Raw genomic sequence first — 19,828 nt, 5'->3', positions numbered from 1 at the left:
TATTTGCTCTAATTTGAAATATCCTTATGGGCTACAATACCATGAACGAATAGGGGGCTGCACTAACACTAATAATGTCTTGCAAAGTTTTCCTAGTTTTTCCCATATGCAACGGAGTAATCCTAAAGAAATGGAGCATTGCTGGTTGTGGTCGTGCAGCATAGCCATCGCTTTGTGTTCCAACATCAAAGCAAGCACTTTTGAATGCCATTGGAGCAAGTCGAGGACGACTTGCAGCCAAGAAGGGGAGAATGATGAGGACATCACATGCCTGGATACAACCACATTAGTAACTTTTGATTCACAGGTGAAACAATCCTTTACCATGATTGTATTTGATACATTTGATGAATTGATGCTGCACCATGATGTGTGTTCATTGTCATTTTCAGAAATACAAACATGGATCAAAAGGAGTGTTAAAGACACACGGAAGGCATGGAGGACCAAAGAAGTTGATTGGGACCCAAGTACAAGTATTCCCAACGTCCTCCACTAGGACACCACGCCACTTTTGGCCCAAGGAAAGAAAGAGATCAAATCCAACACGTTTTGGGGTTGGATTTGGACTGCAACACTGTACCAACTTGCGATGGCCGCCACGACCTCATCCGGACTCCGTTTTGGGAGTTCAAGTACTCCATGGAATCCTTATGAAGTCTATTTTCATACGGATTCGGACTCATGTCTATATCTTGCCTAAGGCGTCCGCAATGATAAAATTACTACCGAGAGGTTTTTCTGTCAAAGGTGCTGCGTCGCCTTATTTTATTCCGATGGGCCTTCTATCAAGTCGGGTCCAATAAGGACGTGTTCTTGGGTTGGAGCATGACACCAAGACCCCCTGGTCATCCTCTTAGGTATTAATAAGGATTAGAGCCGCCACAAACAGATTAGGTTTTGTTTTGTTGAAAGTTTAGCCATTGCTACTTCCTTGTAGACGCGTGTGTTGACTAGACCATCCGTTCTACTTGATTCAGAACCCCAACTTTGTGAGTTTAGATTGGTTTTTCACCTCCATATTTGTAATTGAGTTGCTTGTTCTACTTGTTCTTGCTTATTCGTCGATTGCTTGCAGGAATTACCCTAGTGGTTTGGTTGATCGTGCTCTACAAGATCACGACGGCCATTGGAGGTGGTGTATTGGTTGCTAAGGCGCAGCATCCTTGGATGGTTGTAGTCGGGCCGTGAACGTCATCTGCATCCCCAAATCGAGTTATCCACCTTCTCTCGTCGAAAGATTGGGATTCACCCTAGCGGGTTCATACCACATAGACAGTAAGCAGGCCTGTTGGACTTGTACGCGCAGGCCTGAAAAGTGGCCTCAGGATGGACGGACGCCCGATGAATTATTAGTACAATTCATGTTTGTATTTGAAAATAATAAAAGATGAGATGGCCACATGCCACTGTTAATATGCACATGGAATGTGGCTCAACAACAGGCATAGGATCCTTGTAAAGTGAATTTTAATCTGCTCTAACTTATAATGTGCCGGCTTAAGCCATGAACATGAGATTTGCGCAGTTGAGCTCACAATTCATAAGTGTTCACAAGTCAAATTAATGGTGAATAACACAAAGGCCAGAAATGACAGCAACCGGCACTAGGGTATAAGCTGCCATGCATGCTTACTCATGCAAAAGATAATCATGTATTTAAATATCATCTTGAGATTGTTCAAAACTCACTCACATTCTTAAAGCTGTGAACACGGGTTGCACAAAGTAAATTACACTTTAGCTGATCCTGATGCAACAAGGCACCGGTTTCCTATAAATCCACACAAGACAGACACGCAAGCAGGCTGTTTCTTAGAGCTGTTATAACTGCTTCCAGCTCAATGTTTCCCTGTAGATTTCCGGGACGGGACAGTACTTGGATAGCTCTCCGGGTGTGCCGAGTTCAAGGTGTCACGAAAGAAAACTGCAAACCTTTCCAAGCTGTACTGCTATGTATAATTTCTGGAATGGAAGACACAGAAGTGTGAACTTGTACCAAGTCCAAGCATATGTATTTCCTCCCACAAAATAATATTAAACAAAGTAAGCTTTTTATATATTATATAAAGAAAAGGTTTGACCATGTATTAAGCAAAGAAAGCTGACCTGCACTGAATCTGGAAAAAAAAAACATGTCCATTCAGCAAAGAAAGCAGACCTGTACTGAAAACTGAGAAGAAAAAACAGGAAAAGAAAGCAGACTTGTGCTGAAAACAAAAAACATGTCAAGAATGGGATTCGAACCCATGCCCTTTCGGACCAGTACCTGAAACTGGCGCCTTAGACCAACTCGGCCATCTTGACAGATACTTAAGAATCATAATATTTATTATTTTCAAGTAAAACTACCTATGTGTTGCAACAAAATATGCTCCTCTGCCTCATATGTGCTAATACATTTTAGAGTATAACTCTGTTATTTAGCTCGATACGTGCTATACTAACTCATACGAGTGTGACTCATGAGTTCAGATCACAGATGGGATAACAAACCAATTAGAACTCTAATATTGAATTTATCATGTACCACTATTCTTAGTAAAATAGGAGGAGTGGAGGGACACAGAGACGGGGAGGAAGAGTGTGATGGATCAAAATTTAGAGAAATAAAATCTCTCCTTTTAGTATTAGGTGTAGTAGCAAATATGCACATGCTATTACGCCCTGTTTAAGTAAGGTTCCGTCCTTACCAACTTGAGAGTTTCTTGAATGTTTATGTCAATGAATGGTAAAATATCGCTAGTTTAATGAATATAATAGTAATTCATATAGAATACTATTACTTGGGAAAGGAAAAGAAAAGAAAAGAAAAGCAAGCACCTTCGGACCGATGCGTTAGGAGGCTTCGATGAGTCCTAATGGCGGGCCTAACTAGTACTTTTCTTGGAGGATTAGTGAGACTAATTAAGTAGAGAAGGCCCATTACATATGGCCGCCATGGAGCTTGCAGCCGGTTCACCCGTTTAGTACCAGCTCGCCTAACCAAGAAGCACGGCGGCGTATACTCACTATATAAGGTGACACAGGGCATCTAGCCAAATCATACCTTTCTCGGCCTTTTGGCTAAGATCAAGTGTAGTATCTGTTCTTATCAGTTTAATATCTGATATGTGAGACATCGTCTCACAATGATATTAAATTTATTTTTTGTGGGGGAGGATCCACTATAGTAGCTTGCTACTAGGTTTCTCAAGTGTCGCCTAGCCGTTGCACTGTTGGCCAGGCCTGGCACACCCCAACCAATTCTAATTCTAAGTTTTAAAGTTAGCTTGGCTATAATTCAAATATTCAGAGTTGATTAGCTAGATGTTTGTAGTTCTTGAACTGTGTCGCTGTGGATCAATCTACGTCTAAATGGTTGCAGTTGCAGCATTCTGTGAGGTGTGATACAATGATTATTCAATGAGAATTAGACTGAACGGTGAAAGACTTTCAACGAGAATTCAGACTGCAGTTCATTCTCTTCACAGTTGTTATCGAAGCAGTGCCATATGGAGAGTGTTTCTACCTATGCCAAATGAAGCAGGCATGCAGTAGGAGGAGCTGAAGGACCAGATCATGCAAGACCCATCACAGTCTGAAGTGCCTTTTGCAATGAGCAGACAACACATGGCTCAATGCGGTAAAACCTAAAGTTCAATTCTCTACCATGAATACATTGATTAACTTCTCCATGATAGAAGTAATGTAATGTAAATCGGTATGTCAAACATAATATGTAATTACCTAGAAGGAAAAACAGTAGTAGAAAACATAAAGTAAAAAAGAAAAGTAAACGGAAAACATTGAAATGGCTCATGCAGGTAGGTAGGTAAAATAATATATAATTAACTTGTATAGTAGAGAAAACAGCAGTACAAAATAGAAAGGAAACAAAAAAAAAAAACCTCTCTAGCATGAACACATTGATTAACTTCTCCATGACATCAACACTGTAAATCGGCATCTCAAATATCCCCTCCGTCCTGTAATAGAAAAGATCAAAAGTTCAAAATCTATACATAAACACAAGGTATTCTGTGTCCTCAATCCATTCTCTCCTATGTCTTTTTTGTTAAGAAGTATTGAGATCCCTTTTATACTTAGCGTCACCTAAGACAACCAGCATTAATTAAAGAAAATAACAACTCAACTACTCTCTCCATCCTCATTAGTGAGGGGCAAGGTGGTCTTTTGTTAGTCTTCTTATTTTAAAGTCACTTGAATCCCTTATATTATAGGACGGAGAGAGTATAAATCTATAATTATCTAATATGGAAAAAAGTAGTAGAAAACATAAATAAAAAAGAAACAAAAAACATTAAAATGGCTCGTCCAGGAGGTCAAATAATATATAATTATCCAGTATTATAGTAGAGGAAACAGTAGTGCAAAACAAAAAGTAAACAAAGGAAAAAATAATATATGATCGCATAGTAGAGAAAATAGGTATAAAATGCTTTTTAGTTAATATTATTGAGGACCTAGGCTATTTTTACATGCCACTCAACACTCACCGTTTTAAGGTGATCTTTGTTCCATTTTTTTAGGATTTTTTATGTTTATATATATATATTGGCAGGAGCAAATAACATTTTTTCTATTCGTTCCGCAATAACGAAATGGATGGTGTAAAGTAAATAGGAAACGGAAAGTAAACAAAGGGGATGTTATATAAAACAGAAAGTACACATAGGAAACCGAAAAAAATAGAAAGTACACAGAGGAAATAGGAAAAAAACAGAAAGTAAACAAAGGGGACGTGGTACAAAACTGAAAGTAAAATAGAGCGAAAAATAGCAGTAGAAAACAGAGGGTAAATAAAGGAGTCAACGTGGTACAAAATAGAAAGTAAATAGAGGTAAAAAAAATAGAAAGAATAGAGGTAAAAAAATAAATAGAAACAAAAACAAAATCCATGTAAACAAAGGGGACGTGGTACAAAACTGAAAGTAAAATAGAGGGAAAAAACAGCAGTAGAAGACAGAGGGTAAATAAAGGTGTCAATGTGGTACAAAATAGAAAGTAAATAGAGGTAAAAAAATATAAAGAATAGAGGTAAAAAATATAAAGAAACAAAAATAAAGTCCTGGCCCATGCAGGTCTCGAACCTGCGACCTTCGCGTTATTAGCACGACGCTCTAACCAACTGAGCTAATAGGCCATTTGGTAAATGTGAACAGTGCAATACACTTTATAAAATATAACTTCTATAAACAAAGGCCAATCACCTTACATCAAGCCTCAACGTGATTTTTTATAATGAGCAGCATACCAACTGATGTACTACAAGTGCAGCGGTAATATAAGTAAAACCACTTCCATCCATGAAACGATGATTTTTATATTCATCAATTGGAGTGTCAACTAATCAAAAAGATGACGTGAAACAGCAATTAAAGAAGAGAGATGGGAAAATGGTTTATTAGATAAGAAACCATGTCTACACAAAAACCAAGACATAAAGAGATGTAATAGGTAGATGATGGTGAGAGAATATGTGTAATTAGATAAAAAAAATATCATGTAGAAACTATCCGAACATAGTTTCTACATTATTAGTGTCTACGTAAATTAATGGCAATATAAACTAAATGTGATTTCTAGCTTTAGGACTGCCCTAAATGAATTATATTTCCACCCACATGCTACAAACAAAATCCAATCAAACCATAACTAGGTAAGAAATTTTTTGGACGTATTGACAGAGAATAAGAGTTTGTTTGGTTGGGAGCTAGCAAAAGCTGTCTGCCAAGCAACAATCCCAGGCATTGGTTTTTGGAGATCCGAGGTGTGCAAAAGAGTTCTAGGATAGCTCCAATAGTGTTAATATAGCTAGCTCATAGAATATTTTATTGAGTAGGAAGGAGAGAGAATAAAGTTAGCTCTCCACGAAGATCTAGGAAGTGTTCGGCTAGTATGAATTATTTACTGTTCATGTCGGAAAACACTGTTTATGCTAAAATATTATGAGAGAAAAATACTGTTCCGGCTGGAAAAATAAGCCGAACAAACCGGCTTCTTACCCAGCCGAACACAACTCTAAGCTCACATACTTTTATTTCATTCATGTGCCTTTGCTTATATATTTTTCTATACTAGTAGCAAGTTGGGTTACCCTATATTTATCTTTTTTTTAAAGACAATAATATAAGATAGCAAGCTGGCATTCACCTTGTTCGCTTAGTCTTGTTTGGCTTATAAGCCATACTTTTCAGCCAACGAACAATATTTTTCTCATACCAAATCAGTCAATAGTACTTTCAGCCATGGCTTATCAGCCAAACAAGCCTAAGTGGACGGGGTGATTATTACTGAGGTACTTGGCATAAACGAGATCATTATTCACATATATGGCCTGGTGATGCTCACCAAGGAATATTGTATGGATCGGATGTCCTAGGTGTTAGGATCCAGGTTACCTCTGTGTATTCCTGTGTATCCCTAACCCTAACCGGGTAAAAGCAAAAGAAAGAGAGACCGGCTCACGGTCTGCCGGTCATCACTGCCACCGCGCGTGGGGGAAAGGAGCCGCACCGTTCGACGGCGCACGGCAAAAGTAAAGAAAAGAACAGATCCTTTCGGATCAGAGAAGAAATAGGGCCCTAGGCTCACAGAGCCGAAACCCTAACCCTAGAACGGGGATAATCTGTTCGGGTAAACAAGGGAAAAGAAAAGAAATAAAAGAAAACAGAACCTAACCCTAGATCCATTCGGATGTCAAAGAAAAGAAAGGAAAAACAAAAAAAGAAAGGGGAAAAGAACAGGGTCGGCATACGAACCCTAAACTTAACCCTAGAACGGATCCTCATCCCTAACCGGTTGAATCCGAGAAGAAACAAAAGAAATCAAACAAAAGAAAAGAAAGGAATCAAAGAAACCCTAACCCTAATCCCCTCCTTCGGTTCGGTTCGGATAAGAGGAAAGCGAGATCCAAATCGAAAAGAAGGGGGTGGGAAAGGAGAAAGGGAAGGGGATGGATCCACCCTCGCCAGCGCGGGAAAAGAAGAGCCGAGACAGCCTTTCGCCGGCGCGGGAGAAGAAGAGCCGAGCCGGGGGCGCCGTGGCTAGGCCGCTCGACAGCGGCGTGCTCACCCGTTGGGGAGCACGCGCGCCGGCGAGGGGGCCGGCGACGGCGCCAAGGCTCGCTCCACCGCCCGCTCGCTCGTCGTCGGTCGCTCGCGGCTGCACTGAGGTAGAGAGAAGAGAGAGCGGCGGGCGAAGAGAGAGAGAGAGCAGCGGAGAGACTGAGCTAGGGTTCGCACTGGCTGCGGCGTCGGCGGGTTTTTATACCGCCCGAAACGAGCGCCCGGCCGTCGGATCGATATCAACGGCACAGATCAGATCGGCCCATCGCCGGCCCAGGCGGGCGTGCGCGCGAGGCCGGATTCCTGGCCCAGGCCCAGGTTGCGGCCTGAGTGCGGGGGGAGCGCGCGGGACAGCGCGAGCGCCGACGTGGGCCATGGGCCGCTTTGGCTGTTGGGCCGAAAACAGTGAAAGAATCCATATCAATTTTTGATTTTTCTTTTCCAGTAATTGCTAATTTCTGGAAAATGAAAAATAGCTCGAAAGAAAAATAGAAAAAGTAATTATAATTTTTCCCTGTCGGTAAAATTCAAGAAATTGAGTGAAAATCTTTCCGCTGCTAAAGAAGTTGTTTATACTCCAGTTATTTTGAATCAATGTGATATTTAACTGGAGAAAAAGAAAAGATTTTCCAGAAAATGTTTATTCCCTGGAAATTGATTAATGGATTAAAGAAAATAGAAAAAGAAATTTTCCCTATGGGTAAAATTAAAGGAAAAGAGAGTTTTCCCACAGCTAAAGAAAAAGTATATTCTCCAATTATATTGAACCAACATGCTATTTACTTGGAGAAAAAGAAAAGTTTTTCCGCTGCTAAAGAAACTATTGATTCTCCAGTTATTTTGAACCAATGTGGTATTTAATTGGAGAAAAAGAGTTTTGATATAATTACGATGTTGTTATTTTCTGACCAACGTTGTTAATAACAATATCGTAATGTTAATAATTTATGCATTAATTCTGCTTCTGTCCAACGGTGATGTAGAATTAGTGTATAAGAAAAGTTGATAATTTTAATGATTTATGCATTGATTCTACTTCTGCCCAACGGTGATGTAGAATTAGTGTGTAAGAACAGTTGTCAAAGTTAAAGATTTATGCATTAATTCTATTTCTGCCCAATGATGATGTAGAATTAGTGTATAAGAATAATTGTATGTTTTGATTTTGACCAACGTTGAAATCAAGGCATGCAAATGATGTGTTATTTTATGTTAAGAAAAGTTTTAACCTGGTTTTCTCATCTTGTTTAAGGTGGACTGGGTAGTCACCTCACCGTATTCCACTGAGTTTGTGGCACCGGTGAGGGAGATAAAAGATGCCACTTGGGCAACTAAAGAAAGGGATTTTGAATCTCAAAAGATCTCATATGACTTTTGAGCATAGGAAGTGGGTCACTGCCAATAAAAAATGTTTGGCTGTGATAAAGAACATGATTAAACCTGTAATTGTGGGCTCAATATTAGAATGTGACACGGTCACTGAGTACCACGATAGAATAAAGAGTCAGTTCACTGGCACTTCAAAGACATATGCTACTCAGCTGATAAAGCAGCTGGTGACAGAGTGTTACTCTGGAAATGGTGGCATAAGAGAGCTCACGATGCGTTATCGAAATTATGGCACTATCGTTCAGGCCATATTTCAAGGAGGAGAATAGAAAGACAAGTTAAGAATGATGTTCTTCCTCCATTAGAGCTCTCAGATTAAGAACAATGCAGAGAATGCATAAAAGAAAAGTATGTAAAGAAAGATGCTAAATGAAGCGCAGGAATTTTATAGATTATTCACACAAACATCTGTGGTTAGTTTCCTGTAAAGAGTGTGGATGGTTATGATCCATTCACAGATGATTACTCCCATTATGACTATATTTATCCAATCAAAGAAAGAACAGATGTATTGGATAAATTTAAGATATTAAAGATTAAAGACAGTCAGGTCTGACCGTGGTGGAGTACTACGGTCGGCATACCCTAAAAGAATGGTATAGTAGTCCAGTATTCTATATCGGGTGAACCTTAGCAGAATAAAGTAGCTAAAAGAATCAATCCTACCCTGATGGATATGGTGGGCAGTATAATAATTTACTCCACCTTACAGTTGAGCCTGTGGATGGAGGCGTTAAAAACCCCATTCATATTCTCAATAGAGTATCAAGAAAGTCAGTGCTTAAAACACCATATGAGTTATGGACAGAAAGAACACCCTCACTTAACCACTTGCGTGTGTGGGGGGAGCCCTGCTGAGGCTAAAGTGTTTAACCCAAACATTGGGAAGTTATATCCTAAAACAGTAAGTTGTCATTTATTTGGCTACATAGAAAAGTCAAAATGTTTTCGTTTCTACTGTCCAGAGAGATATACAAAGTTTGTGGAAACGAGACATGATGTCTTCCTAGAGGACGAATTGATGAAGGGGAGCATGGTAGCTCGAGAAATTGACCTTGAAGTGAAGCGGGTGTAAGCGCCCACTCTAATGATTCATGAGCCAATTTTCTCACTACCTGCTGTAGCTGCACTGACAGTGCTAAATACTATGGTGCCAGCACCTGTTGTTATTTCACCTGTGGCAACAATGAATGAAAATGAGGAATCTGTTCTTCAGGATTCTATAGAATCTATTGCCACACATGAGGGGGAGCAACAACAGCCTCAAACAGAAGATGTGCCAAAAGTGGAGGCCCCTAAAAGGTCTCAAAGAGTTAGAAAATCAGCTATTCCTGCTAATTATGAAGTGTACAACACTGAGGAATTTCAAATGGAGGATGATCCCACCTCATTTGAAGAAGCTATGAGAAGTGATCATTCATCAAAGTGGCTTGAGGCCATGGAAGATGAAATGAAAACAATGAATGTCAATAAAGTTTGGGATTTGGAAATAATTCCTAAAGGAGTCAAAACAGTAGGCTGTAAATGGGTCTACAGAACAAAACTTGGCTCTCAAAGGAATATAGAGAAACATAAAGCGCGACTTATGGCAAAAGGCTATATGCAAAGAGAAGGGATTGATTATAATGAGATATTTTCTCCAGTCTCATATAAAGTTTTCTTCAGAATCATAATGGCATTAGTGGCACATTACGATTGAAAATTATATCAGATGGATGTAAAGACGACATTTCTCAACGGAAACTTGGAGGAAAATGTTTACATGGCACAACTGAAAGGTTTTGTCATGGAAGGAAAAGAACGAATGGGATGCCGCCTAAAGAAATCCATTTATAGATTAAAGCAAGCTTCAAGACGGTAGTACTTGAAGTTTGATCAGTCAATAAAGAATTTTGGGTTTTAAAGAGAATGTAGAGGACAATTGTGTCAATACAAAGTTTAAGAATGGGAAGTTTAACTTCCCTGTCCTGTATGTAGATGATATCTTACTTGCTAGTAGTGATGTCAGTCTACTACTGGAGACAAAGAAATTTGATATGAAAGATCTTGGCGAAGTCTCGTTCGTTCTAGGGATCGAGATTCACCAAGATAGAAGAAAAGGGTATAAGGACTGTCACAAAAGGCATACATGGAAAAGATCTTAAAGAAATTCAGTATGCACAAATATAGTCCCTCACCTGCTCCTATAGTCAAGGGCGACAGATATGGGGATTTTCAATGCCCCAGGAACCAATATGAGCTCAATCGATAAAGTAAAAGTGGTTCCATATGCTTCAGCTGTCGGAAGCTTGCAACATGCTCAAGTATGTACGCGTCCTGACTTGGCATTTGTTACCAGGTTTTACTTGACAGATTCTAGAGCAATTCTAGAATAGAACACTGAAATTAGTAAAGAAAGTCTTGCATTAATTGCAAGGAACGAAAGGCCTCATGATGACATATAGAAGATCTGATTCACTCCACATGGTGGGATATTCAGATTCTGATTATGCGAGAGTGAATACATATCCAGACGTGGATTTTCTATCATCTCGCAAAGTGGAGTTATTTCATGGAAAAGCTCAAAGCAAACCGTCACTACATCGTCCACAATGTATGACAGTTTGTAGCATGATATGAGGCAACGGGCAGGTGAACTAACTAACGAAGTTCATACCCGGTTTGAAGGTGGTTGACGACATCTATAGACCACTAAAGTAATACTGCGATTATAATCTGGCAGTACAGGATGCTCACAACATAAGTCAAGTGGTGCTGCCAAACACATTGACATGGAGTATTATGTTGTGAAAGATAAAGTCCGGGATCAAGTCATAAATCTTGAGCATATAAGTAAAGAAAGGATGCTCGTGGATCCGCTTACAAAAGGCTTACCACCCAACATGTTCAGAGGACATGGTGTTCAGAGAACATGTAGCTAGCTTGGGTTTAAGGGAAAGCCTAAAATATTCCTGGACAAAAGAAGGCCCAAAGATAAGTATCTATTTCAGAACAGAGTAGTGAGTTGTAGCTGTTAAGTCTATCGGCAATGGACCGTGACGATGAGACATGCTCTATGAGCTAATCTGTAATGGAATGAACAAAAGCAAATGACATAAAAGTGAAAGATGGAATGAGATCAAGGGGGAGAATGTTAGTTGATCTCCACCAATAGGCCCAACGGCCTATTGGGCCCTATCTCTACTCCCTGATCGGGGGAGCCCAACCCTAATTCGGTTGGTGGGCCCCTGTCGCACAGCACACATAAAAGGAAGGTGGGGGCGAGGGCTCGGACGACGAGGTTTGCCGTGAGCCGCCACACCCACCTACAGTAACCCTAAACCGATCTAAAGACCGTGCTGCCAGCGACGGGATGTGCCCGCCACCACCACTGCCGTCGCCTGCAGGGTCACCGCCGACGCCACTGGACTTCATCTCGCCGGCGCTGGACGACTTCTTCTACACCGCGACACTGGCTGCGGTGCATCTACTGAAGGGCTAGGAGCCTACTCGGATCTACGGGTTACACAGAAAGGTACTCACATCGATCCTAACACCAGGTCGTTGTCACGCACCGCGCGAGGACAGGCATCCTCCCTGCCGTTGCCGAGAAGTCAGACCGGCGAGCGGCGATCGATGCTAGCTTTCAGATACCTGAACACTGCTCCGGCAAAGGATCCTAGTGATAAAGAACAATGCATGATGCTTCATCGATCACTCTGAGTATCTGACAGCTGTTGGGACTCTTTCATGCATGCATATAAAGCTAGCTGTACGTGTGCACGACAATGTCGAAATGACTGTTCCCAGTTTCCCATCAATCCCAATCCTGGTGCCATGGACACTGACACGAGAACGATACTCATCAACGACGACGTCCCCGACCTCCCCGCCATTGCCGAGAGGATGGCCACGACGACGGCGAGGCTGGAGGCCGATTTCTCCAAGGTGGAGACCAAGATCCACCGGTTCCCCCGCAGCCTGCGAGGAATCGGCGGCGACAAGGATCGCTACATCGTCCCCAGCGTGGTGGCCATCGGCCCGTACCACCACGGGGCGCCGCACCTGCACAAGATGGAGGAGGTCAAGCTCGCGGCGGCCTACTACCTCTGCCGGTCCTCGGGCCGCTCCACCGCGGAGGTGTACGAGAAGGTGCGCTCCGTCGCGGGCGCCGCCCGCGGCTGCTACGACGCCGACGACCCCGCGGTCGTGGGCCTCGGCGACGCCGAGTTCGCCGCCATGATGTTCCTCGACGGCTGCTTCCTGCTGCAGTACATGGTCGCCGGCGGTGACGTCGACGACGACGACACGACGGCGCCCGTGCTGCAGAACCGGATGACGCTGTCCACGGGGCCCAGTATTCAGAAGGACATCTTCCTGCTCGAGAACCAGATCCCCTGGCTGGTGCTCGACGCGCTCGCGGAGTTCATGTTCGTCGACGTGCGCGGGTTCGTCGCCGGGATGGGCGACAAGTTCCTCCCCTGGAAGGGAAGGAAGAAGCCGGAGGATGGCCGCTGCTGCCGCCGGGGGATGCGCTGTGGATGCATCCCGACGGCGCTGGCCAAGACGACGCGGCCGTCCGATGAAGAAAGCCGCGGCGTCGTCGGCAGCACCGAACAGCACAAGCCGCCGCATCTCCTCGGTCTGCTCAGGTTTACTCAGGTGGGCTGCATGCCTGAGCAGGTGAAGAACTACACGGGCGTCTCGTCGTCGTGGTCCAGTAGCGCCGTGGAGCTCGCGGAGATGGGCGTCGTCCTCACGCCGAGCACGGAGGTCTGGTTCGGGGACATGAGCCTCCGGCGGTGCTGCCTGTACGGCGAGCTGTCGCTGTCGCCGGTGTTCCTGAGCGACGTCACCGGGTGCTGGCTCGTCAACATGGCGGCGCTGGAGGCGAGCACCGCCGGCGCGGCCAGGGACACGGACGGCTTCGTGGTGAGCTCCTACCTGTCGGTGCTCGCGATGCTCATGGGCCGCAAGGAGGACGTGCACTAGCTCCAGCGGCGGGGCATGGTGCACGGTGCCCTGAGCAACAAGCAGGCGCTGGGCTTCTTCAAGGGCCTCGACCAGCACCTGCGCTTCGGCCGCCGCTACTTCGCCGCCCTGGAGGAGATCGACTCGTACAAGCGCCACAGGTCGGTGAGGATCAAAGCGTACAAGTTCGTCTACAACGTACTACTACAAGTTCATCGCCGCCTTCCTGTCTGTCACCGGCGTGCTCATCGGCATCTTTAAGACCCTTCTCTCACTCAAGCGCCATTGCTAATGCTGCCTATGATATCATGTTGTTGTATGCTCTAATATAAGTTTCAGATAGCACCATTGTTCATGATTGCCACACTGGTGCATGCATATTTTTTTTTCTTCTCATTTTTGTTTACAATAATACACGTCGTACACGCGATGCATATATGTTTACAATATTTAATACACATGTACTAGCAAAAGTTCGATTGTAATCGTGTGGTTGGAAAATAAGAATAGCCGCGTTTTTATTGTCTATATCCGTACCGGATGAGAGGTCACTCCTCTCTCTGAATTTTTTGATCGTGTTATAAGAAAAGATTGTGTTTTGGAGGAGTTCCACGTGTCTGATTAAAGATGTTGTACAAATCGGGTAAAATATTTCTTGTTCTGTCAGATACAACCATTCTTTGCCTTCCATTGCAGCAATTCTAGTGTGGTACCCAACTTTTTCTATCCCGCATCACAAGTTGGGTATAGCAATTTCTTGTGATCCTCTAGCATGCGCTCGAACATGATCTTCTCCTTTTCATTTTCGCATTCTCTTTGTGCGTCACGAATGGCCTGACCAAGATCATCAGCGGGCTCATCTTCTGCCACTACCTCTTCTTCAGCTTCCCCCATTGCAGTATCATTGAAGGCACCATATTCAGCAATAATGTCATCATCGTCCCATTGTTCTTCTTTATCTTCTTCTATTACAACCCCGGTTTCTCTGTGCTTCGTCCAATAAATATAGTTTGGCATGAAACCCGACTTCAACAAGTGTGAATGAAGACTCCTTGAGCTAGCATATTCCTTCAAATTCTTACATATGGCACATGGGCAGCACATGAAACCATCGCGTTTGTTTGCTTCGGCCACACATAAGAAAGAATGCATGCCCTTAATGAACTCTTGGGAGCGGCGATTAGCATTGTACATCCAATGCCGGCTCATCTACATTACATAACATACATACCATATTAAAACCTAGAATATAATTAGTTAATTATACGACATGCATGTCACCACACAAGGTACTAATTTATGAAAGTCTCGCTACAATGTAGACAATCCCAACTACCAGTAAAAAAACTAAAGCTAAAATGCACTTCAGCAGCATAAGGATTTCGTGACCAATCCCAACTAAAATAGATAGATCATGCGTTTGTTCAACATCTATGGGCTTCTTCTGCAGGATCACTGCCTCATCAGCCGCCGTAGCCGCCTGTGCAAGAGAGTTTTGCACGTGTTCAACATACTCTTCCTCCCAGTACTAGCCTGAACATCCAGTGTCATCCCACTGAAATTAAAACAAAAAATTAGAACTTTAATCACAATCATCATGAAAATAAGTATAAATTAACCATAATCATCAAATGCGACAAAATAACTCACATTGCGATCCGAACACTTGTAGAAGATACGGCCCTTGTTGGGACACTCCTTCCTCACCCGGTACTTCATCACAATCTTCTCCTCACACTCGCCACACGCAATGAGAGGGAGGTCCGGCCTCAGTCGCTTTTGAACCCGATGAGAGGCCGAGGACCCAGAAGCAGTTGCCATCTACTCTCTATACTCATTTTTAATATAATATAAATTTCTCATTTTATAAACAAATAAAATTAAAAAAACTCTAAAATTCTCTATATCTCTAAACCATGAAGTTTGCTATGCATGCTAGAAATGAAAGCTGAATACTAGTTTTGAATAACTACTTTAACCTTCTTTCATCCAAATATGCAAACTTTAAAGTGATTTTGAGCTTAAATGGCTTACAAATAAAAAAAATCCATCATAAAAAATCACATATATCTAGTCCACAAAATGAGATATGCTACTGATGAAACATGAGAGTATAAAGTTGGTAACCTTTATAACCGAAGAATCGATGGAGGAATCGAAGAAAATCTTGTGATTACCGGCGATGAGGAAGAAGAGAGGCCGGCGATGAAGCAAGAAAACACTGAGCTCGAAGTGGCTCAGGCTCGGAGAGGAAGAAGGGCTATATAAGAGGGGAACTATAGTCCCGGTTGGAGACAGAAACCGGGACTAAAGGTCCCTTTCTAGTCCCGGATGGAGCCTTTAGCCGGGAGTAGACTTTTACTCCCGGTTGGAGGAACGAACCGAGAGTAAAAGTTAACCTTTAGTCCCGGTTGGTAGCTCCAACTGGGACTAAAGGTCCCCTGCAGCAAAAGCCTGCCGCAGTAGCCGTTGGGCAGGGACCTTTAGTCCCGGTTGGAGCTACAAACCGGGACTAAATGTCTGTCTACTCTCGGGCACGAAAAATACCGGGACTAAAGCCAAATTTCGTGGTGGGATCAAAGGTCATTTCTCTACTAGTGACACCTGAATTTTTAATTACACTAATTCTACCTAAAAATTACACCAAAATTGTGACAGTATGCGAGGACATGATTAAACTAGGAGAAATGTTATCCAACAACCGAGTGTTGGACACTCAATTTCCCCTCACCTGCATGACCTCTCTCACCGTCCTCTCACTCTCTTCTTCTCCAAATCTGGTGGCCTTAGAAGGGGAAATCGGGGGAGGCAGGCCAGCCAGGAGATGGGGACGGCAGGAGGGCGACGTTCGGGTCTTAGCGGCGGCGGAGGCGGTCAGGGCGAGGGCGCCCATGGCCAGAGCTCACCACCAAAGAAGGAGGAGGGGAGGGGGAAAAGGAGGCCGCCGCAGCCATGCTAGGGCTTCGCTGGAGCTCCGGTGAAACCTTAGCGCGGCCGCCACCGGGCGATGGGAGGTGGCGGGGGCGACGAGAAAGAAAAACAATGAAAAAAATTGAGTGTTCTCCGCCAGTAAAACCCTCAAGTGTTGGCTAGACACTTCCTAAGGTAGACAAGGGTGGAATTTTTGTTTTAAGAGCAATGTCATGAGCTATGCCTATCAATTTAGAAAGGAAAGCAAACAGTTCATAAAATTACCCTTGAGGTCACAAAACAACCTTAATGATGATGTCGAGTCGTGGCAAGACCATGTGTCTAGCTTAGCATCAACCATCGGTGAGCTCGTCCCACCACCGCTTGATGACGTGGCACATCCACCGCTTCTCGCAAATCCCCTCTTCCAGTGCATGCTCTGGGATTCAACCTTGCTTCTGCTCAACGTCCAACTGGCAACTGCTCCATCTGACCTCCACCCTAAGCTTCAAGATGCGCGCCAATGGAAGCTTAGTCTATGAGGACAACAATAATAAGGTCGTTGTTGACACGGGAGGGGGATCTGTGTTCTTGAGAAGGACACCCTCTTAGGTGGTGAAGCCGAGCGCTATATATATATACACACACACACCTGTTCGGCTACCTGTAAAAACTAAAAAGGCTACCGGTGGCTGTTAGAATAGTGTTCTGTGAGGAGGCAGCTGCAGCAGCAACCCCAACAACTATGAAAACAAGCTACCGAACATGCCTACATCTTGTTTGGTATAGCTTCTCCTGGAAGCGCTTCTTAAAAAAAGCTACACAAATAGAGTAAAAGCTAGTGTGATCAGAATAAGCAGGTCTGAGCCGTTTTCTACTTTTTAGTACAAATAGGGTGGTGTGAATAAACGTGGCCAGACTAAACTACAAGGACTGTTTGACTTTTAGTTTTAGCTTATTTTGGCTATAAGCAGCTTATAAGCTACTCCCTTCATTCCAAAATTTCTAGATATATGGTTTCTGTTATGCATTTAGATATACACTATGTCTAAATATATGGTAAAAATAATATATCTAGAACAGTCAAAACGTCTTAAATTTAGAACGGAGGGAGTACTAAATAGACCCATAAGAAGACAGAAGGTATGTAAACGTTTCCTGAATTTTGATGGCTTGGAATCTCATTTCCATTGCTACGGATTTCTGATACTACACCTGGATGAGATAAGAGTTTATTCCAATTTCCAATCATAATCTTTACTGTGTCAAGCAAACCCCTAGTACTATTGCTGCTACGACACCCCAAGAAAAAATTTATCCTAGCTAGCTGGAACTGGAAGCGGAATCAAACGATCAGAGCTCGATCGACCGACTCGATCGGCGCGGGCACGATCATCACTCCTCATCAGTGATGGTGGTGGTGCTCATCCACGGCGCTGACTATGTCGGCGAAGTCGCCTTCCGACGCGCAGGGGATGGTGAGGCCGCCGCAGCGGTGGTCGAAGCCGAACTCGTCCTCCACCCGCTTCAGCAGCGTCACGAAGGCCGGGTGGCTGAGGCACGCCGTCGGGATCACCAGCCGCTTCCGCCCCTCGCCCACGTACACCGCCAGGTGGCCCCGCGGCACGTCCGCCGCCGCTGCCGATGCCGGCGATCGGCTCCTCGTCAGGTGCAGCCTCGTCATCAGGTGTCCTAGCTTTCCCGCCATGATCTCTCTAGATATGTTGATGATTGCACAAGTATCTACTCTGAATGAACAAGATTTCACTAGCTACTGAAGACTGATCACTGAGCTGCTGCTAGAGTGTTCTAGTAGATGTTTGCTGTTTAGCTCGCTCAATGAGTGTGAACTGAAGAGCTGTGGCGACCTGCGAGAGCCAAGCTTGCCTTCTTATAGCTCAGACCAGCTCAGTATAAGCATGGAGCCAACGGCAACTTTGGCAGGCAACAACGCCTACCAAATAAAGAAAAACTTTAGGCAATCAAGATCAAGAATGATGGAAACATTAGTGGCGCTACTAGCTACTTGTAGTACGTACGGAGTACACTGTAGTAGGAGTACTCCAGTAGCAGTTTCTTGTTGGTGATATGACGATCATCAAGCCGTCCTGTGTGTTTGTTTGGGCTTGTTTGGATCATAAATCATGGCTGAAAGTACCGTTGGCTGATTTTATGTGAGAGAAAAATATTATTCGTTAGTTAATAAGTTATGACTTATAAACAAAATACGCTCAAGCGAAAAGGCTGAAGCTGGCCAGCTGGGCATACATGTCGATCACATGGTCCACTGCGGCGCACTAATGAGTAATGTCTCTGAAAAATATCTTCAATTCGCATCTACTCCATCATCGACATGATCTTGATCTTGCAACAGTAGCTTGCTAGCTAGCTGCCCTAGCTAGTCGAGTAGAGACATATGGGCCAGCGTGCTGCAGGGCAACATACGGTACGGATACATTGCACCTTTCCACGGTGAGGAGGGTCCGACCACGACGACCGCCACCACCACGACCACGACCACGACCATGTCAAGACGAGGCAGCTCTCTGCCCAGGCGGCCGGCGGCCGGTCGGTCCATTCTTGGGCAATCACACAACACAAGTGCGTCTGTCACTGCACTCATACACTGAGCCCGTGCGTGCGTGCGTGCGTGCGTGCGTGCAGAATCGATCGGGGCCGCATGCGTGGTTGCAATACGGCACCAGGCAATCGTGTGTTCTTGTGCTCGATCGGTGTACGTATCCGTCATGTATGGAGTGATATCATCTGCATGCGCTACAGAGATTGGTTGATGAAGTCCGTGTGCAGCTGTCCGAATTGAGTTTTTTTATAGCTACCCTGCACGAATGCATGGCTGCAATGCAATGCAAAACCCCGAGAAGCAGGCCGAGCACATGGGTCATGGGGCGTGGGTGTGTGCATCATCGAGTTCCAAATTAAAGTTGTCCAACACACTGTGTGCTCTCTCCATACCAGGCTGATCTGGTGGTGGAAACCAGCGGCGGCGAGATGAGACTTCACATGCATCACCACCACAAGTCCATACCACAAAGTAAGTGGAGGAAGAAATTAAAAACTGACGAGGTAATCTCTTAAAATTCTTATTTTTCACCCTTTTTGTTATTTTTCTTCGTTGTCCTGATTGTTTCTCTTATATGAGGGGTAATCTCTTAATAAGCTCTTAGTATCTACTTAGCACTTGTACCGATTAACAGGGGCGGAGCTATAGCAAATCCGACTGAGGATACGTCTTGCCTTATGGGTGCAAGGATCTATGTCATAGGGGTATAATATGGTGAAAGTTTAGCTCTTTCTACTTTCTTTTAAAATTTGCGTGGGTGTGGCCGCACCCACCACGTGGAATATAGCTCCGCCCCTGGTGACTAATCTTCAATGTTTTTTAAGACAAAGAAATCTAATTTGTTGACCCTCCAACTAGCTAATACATTGAGGTAATATTATCTCTAAAACCTTCTAACCTTTTTGCATAACTAAAATGCACATAGCCT

General features: G+C 43.9%; 1 protein-coding gene, 3 non-coding genes and 1 pseudogene across 4 annotated transcripts; 2 read left to right on the top strand and 3 right to left on the bottom strand.

The window, feature by feature from the left end:
- Positions 1-2,226: 2,226 nt before the first annotated feature.
- TRNAL-CAG (transfer RNA leucine (anticodon CAG)) lies at positions 2,227-2,307 on the bottom strand. The gene has a single exon. It is a non-coding gene; the product is annotated as a tRNA-Leu (tRNA).
- Positions 2,308-3,045: 738 nt separating this feature from the next.
- On the top strand, positions 3,046-3,242 carry LOC136478606 (U2 spliceosomal RNA). The gene has a single exon (XR_010764329.1). It is a non-coding gene; the product is annotated as a U2 spliceosomal RNA (small nuclear RNA).
- Positions 3,243-5,072: 1,830 nt separating this feature from the next.
- On the bottom strand, positions 5,073-5,146 carry TRNAI-AAU (transfer RNA isoleucine (anticodon AAU)). Its single transcript has one exon. It is a non-coding gene; the product is annotated as a tRNA-Ile (tRNA).
- Positions 5,147-11,811: 6,665 nt separating this feature from the next.
- On the top strand, positions 11,812-13,701 carry LOC136469344 (UPF0481 protein At3g47200-like; annotated as a pseudogene).
- Positions 13,702-17,724: 4,023 nt separating this feature from the next.
- On the bottom strand, positions 17,725-18,027 carry LOC136472509 (auxin-induced protein 15A-like). Its single transcript, XM_066470209.1, has one exon. The coding sequence runs from the start codon at positions 18,025-18,027 to the stop codon at positions 17,725-17,727; it is 303 nt and encodes a 100-aa protein (XP_066326306.1).
- Positions 18,028-19,828: the final 1,801 nt, after the last annotated feature.

The sequence above is a fragment of the Miscanthus floridulus genome, chromosome 8 (assembly GCF_019320115.1).
Source record: "Miscanthus floridulus cultivar M001 chromosome 8, ASM1932011v1, whole genome shotgun sequence".
NCBI lineage: Eukaryota > Viridiplantae > Streptophyta > Magnoliopsida > Poales > Poaceae > Miscanthus > Miscanthus floridulus.
Note: the sequence above shows the minus strand (reverse complement) of the source record. Positions and strands in the feature narration are given on the sequence as shown.

Excerpts from the sequence above, each read along its gene's own strand:
- LOC136472509 (XM_066470209.1), bottom strand. The coding sequence starts at position 18,027 with ATGGCGGGAAAGCTAGGACACCTGATGACGAGGCTGCACCTGACGAGG.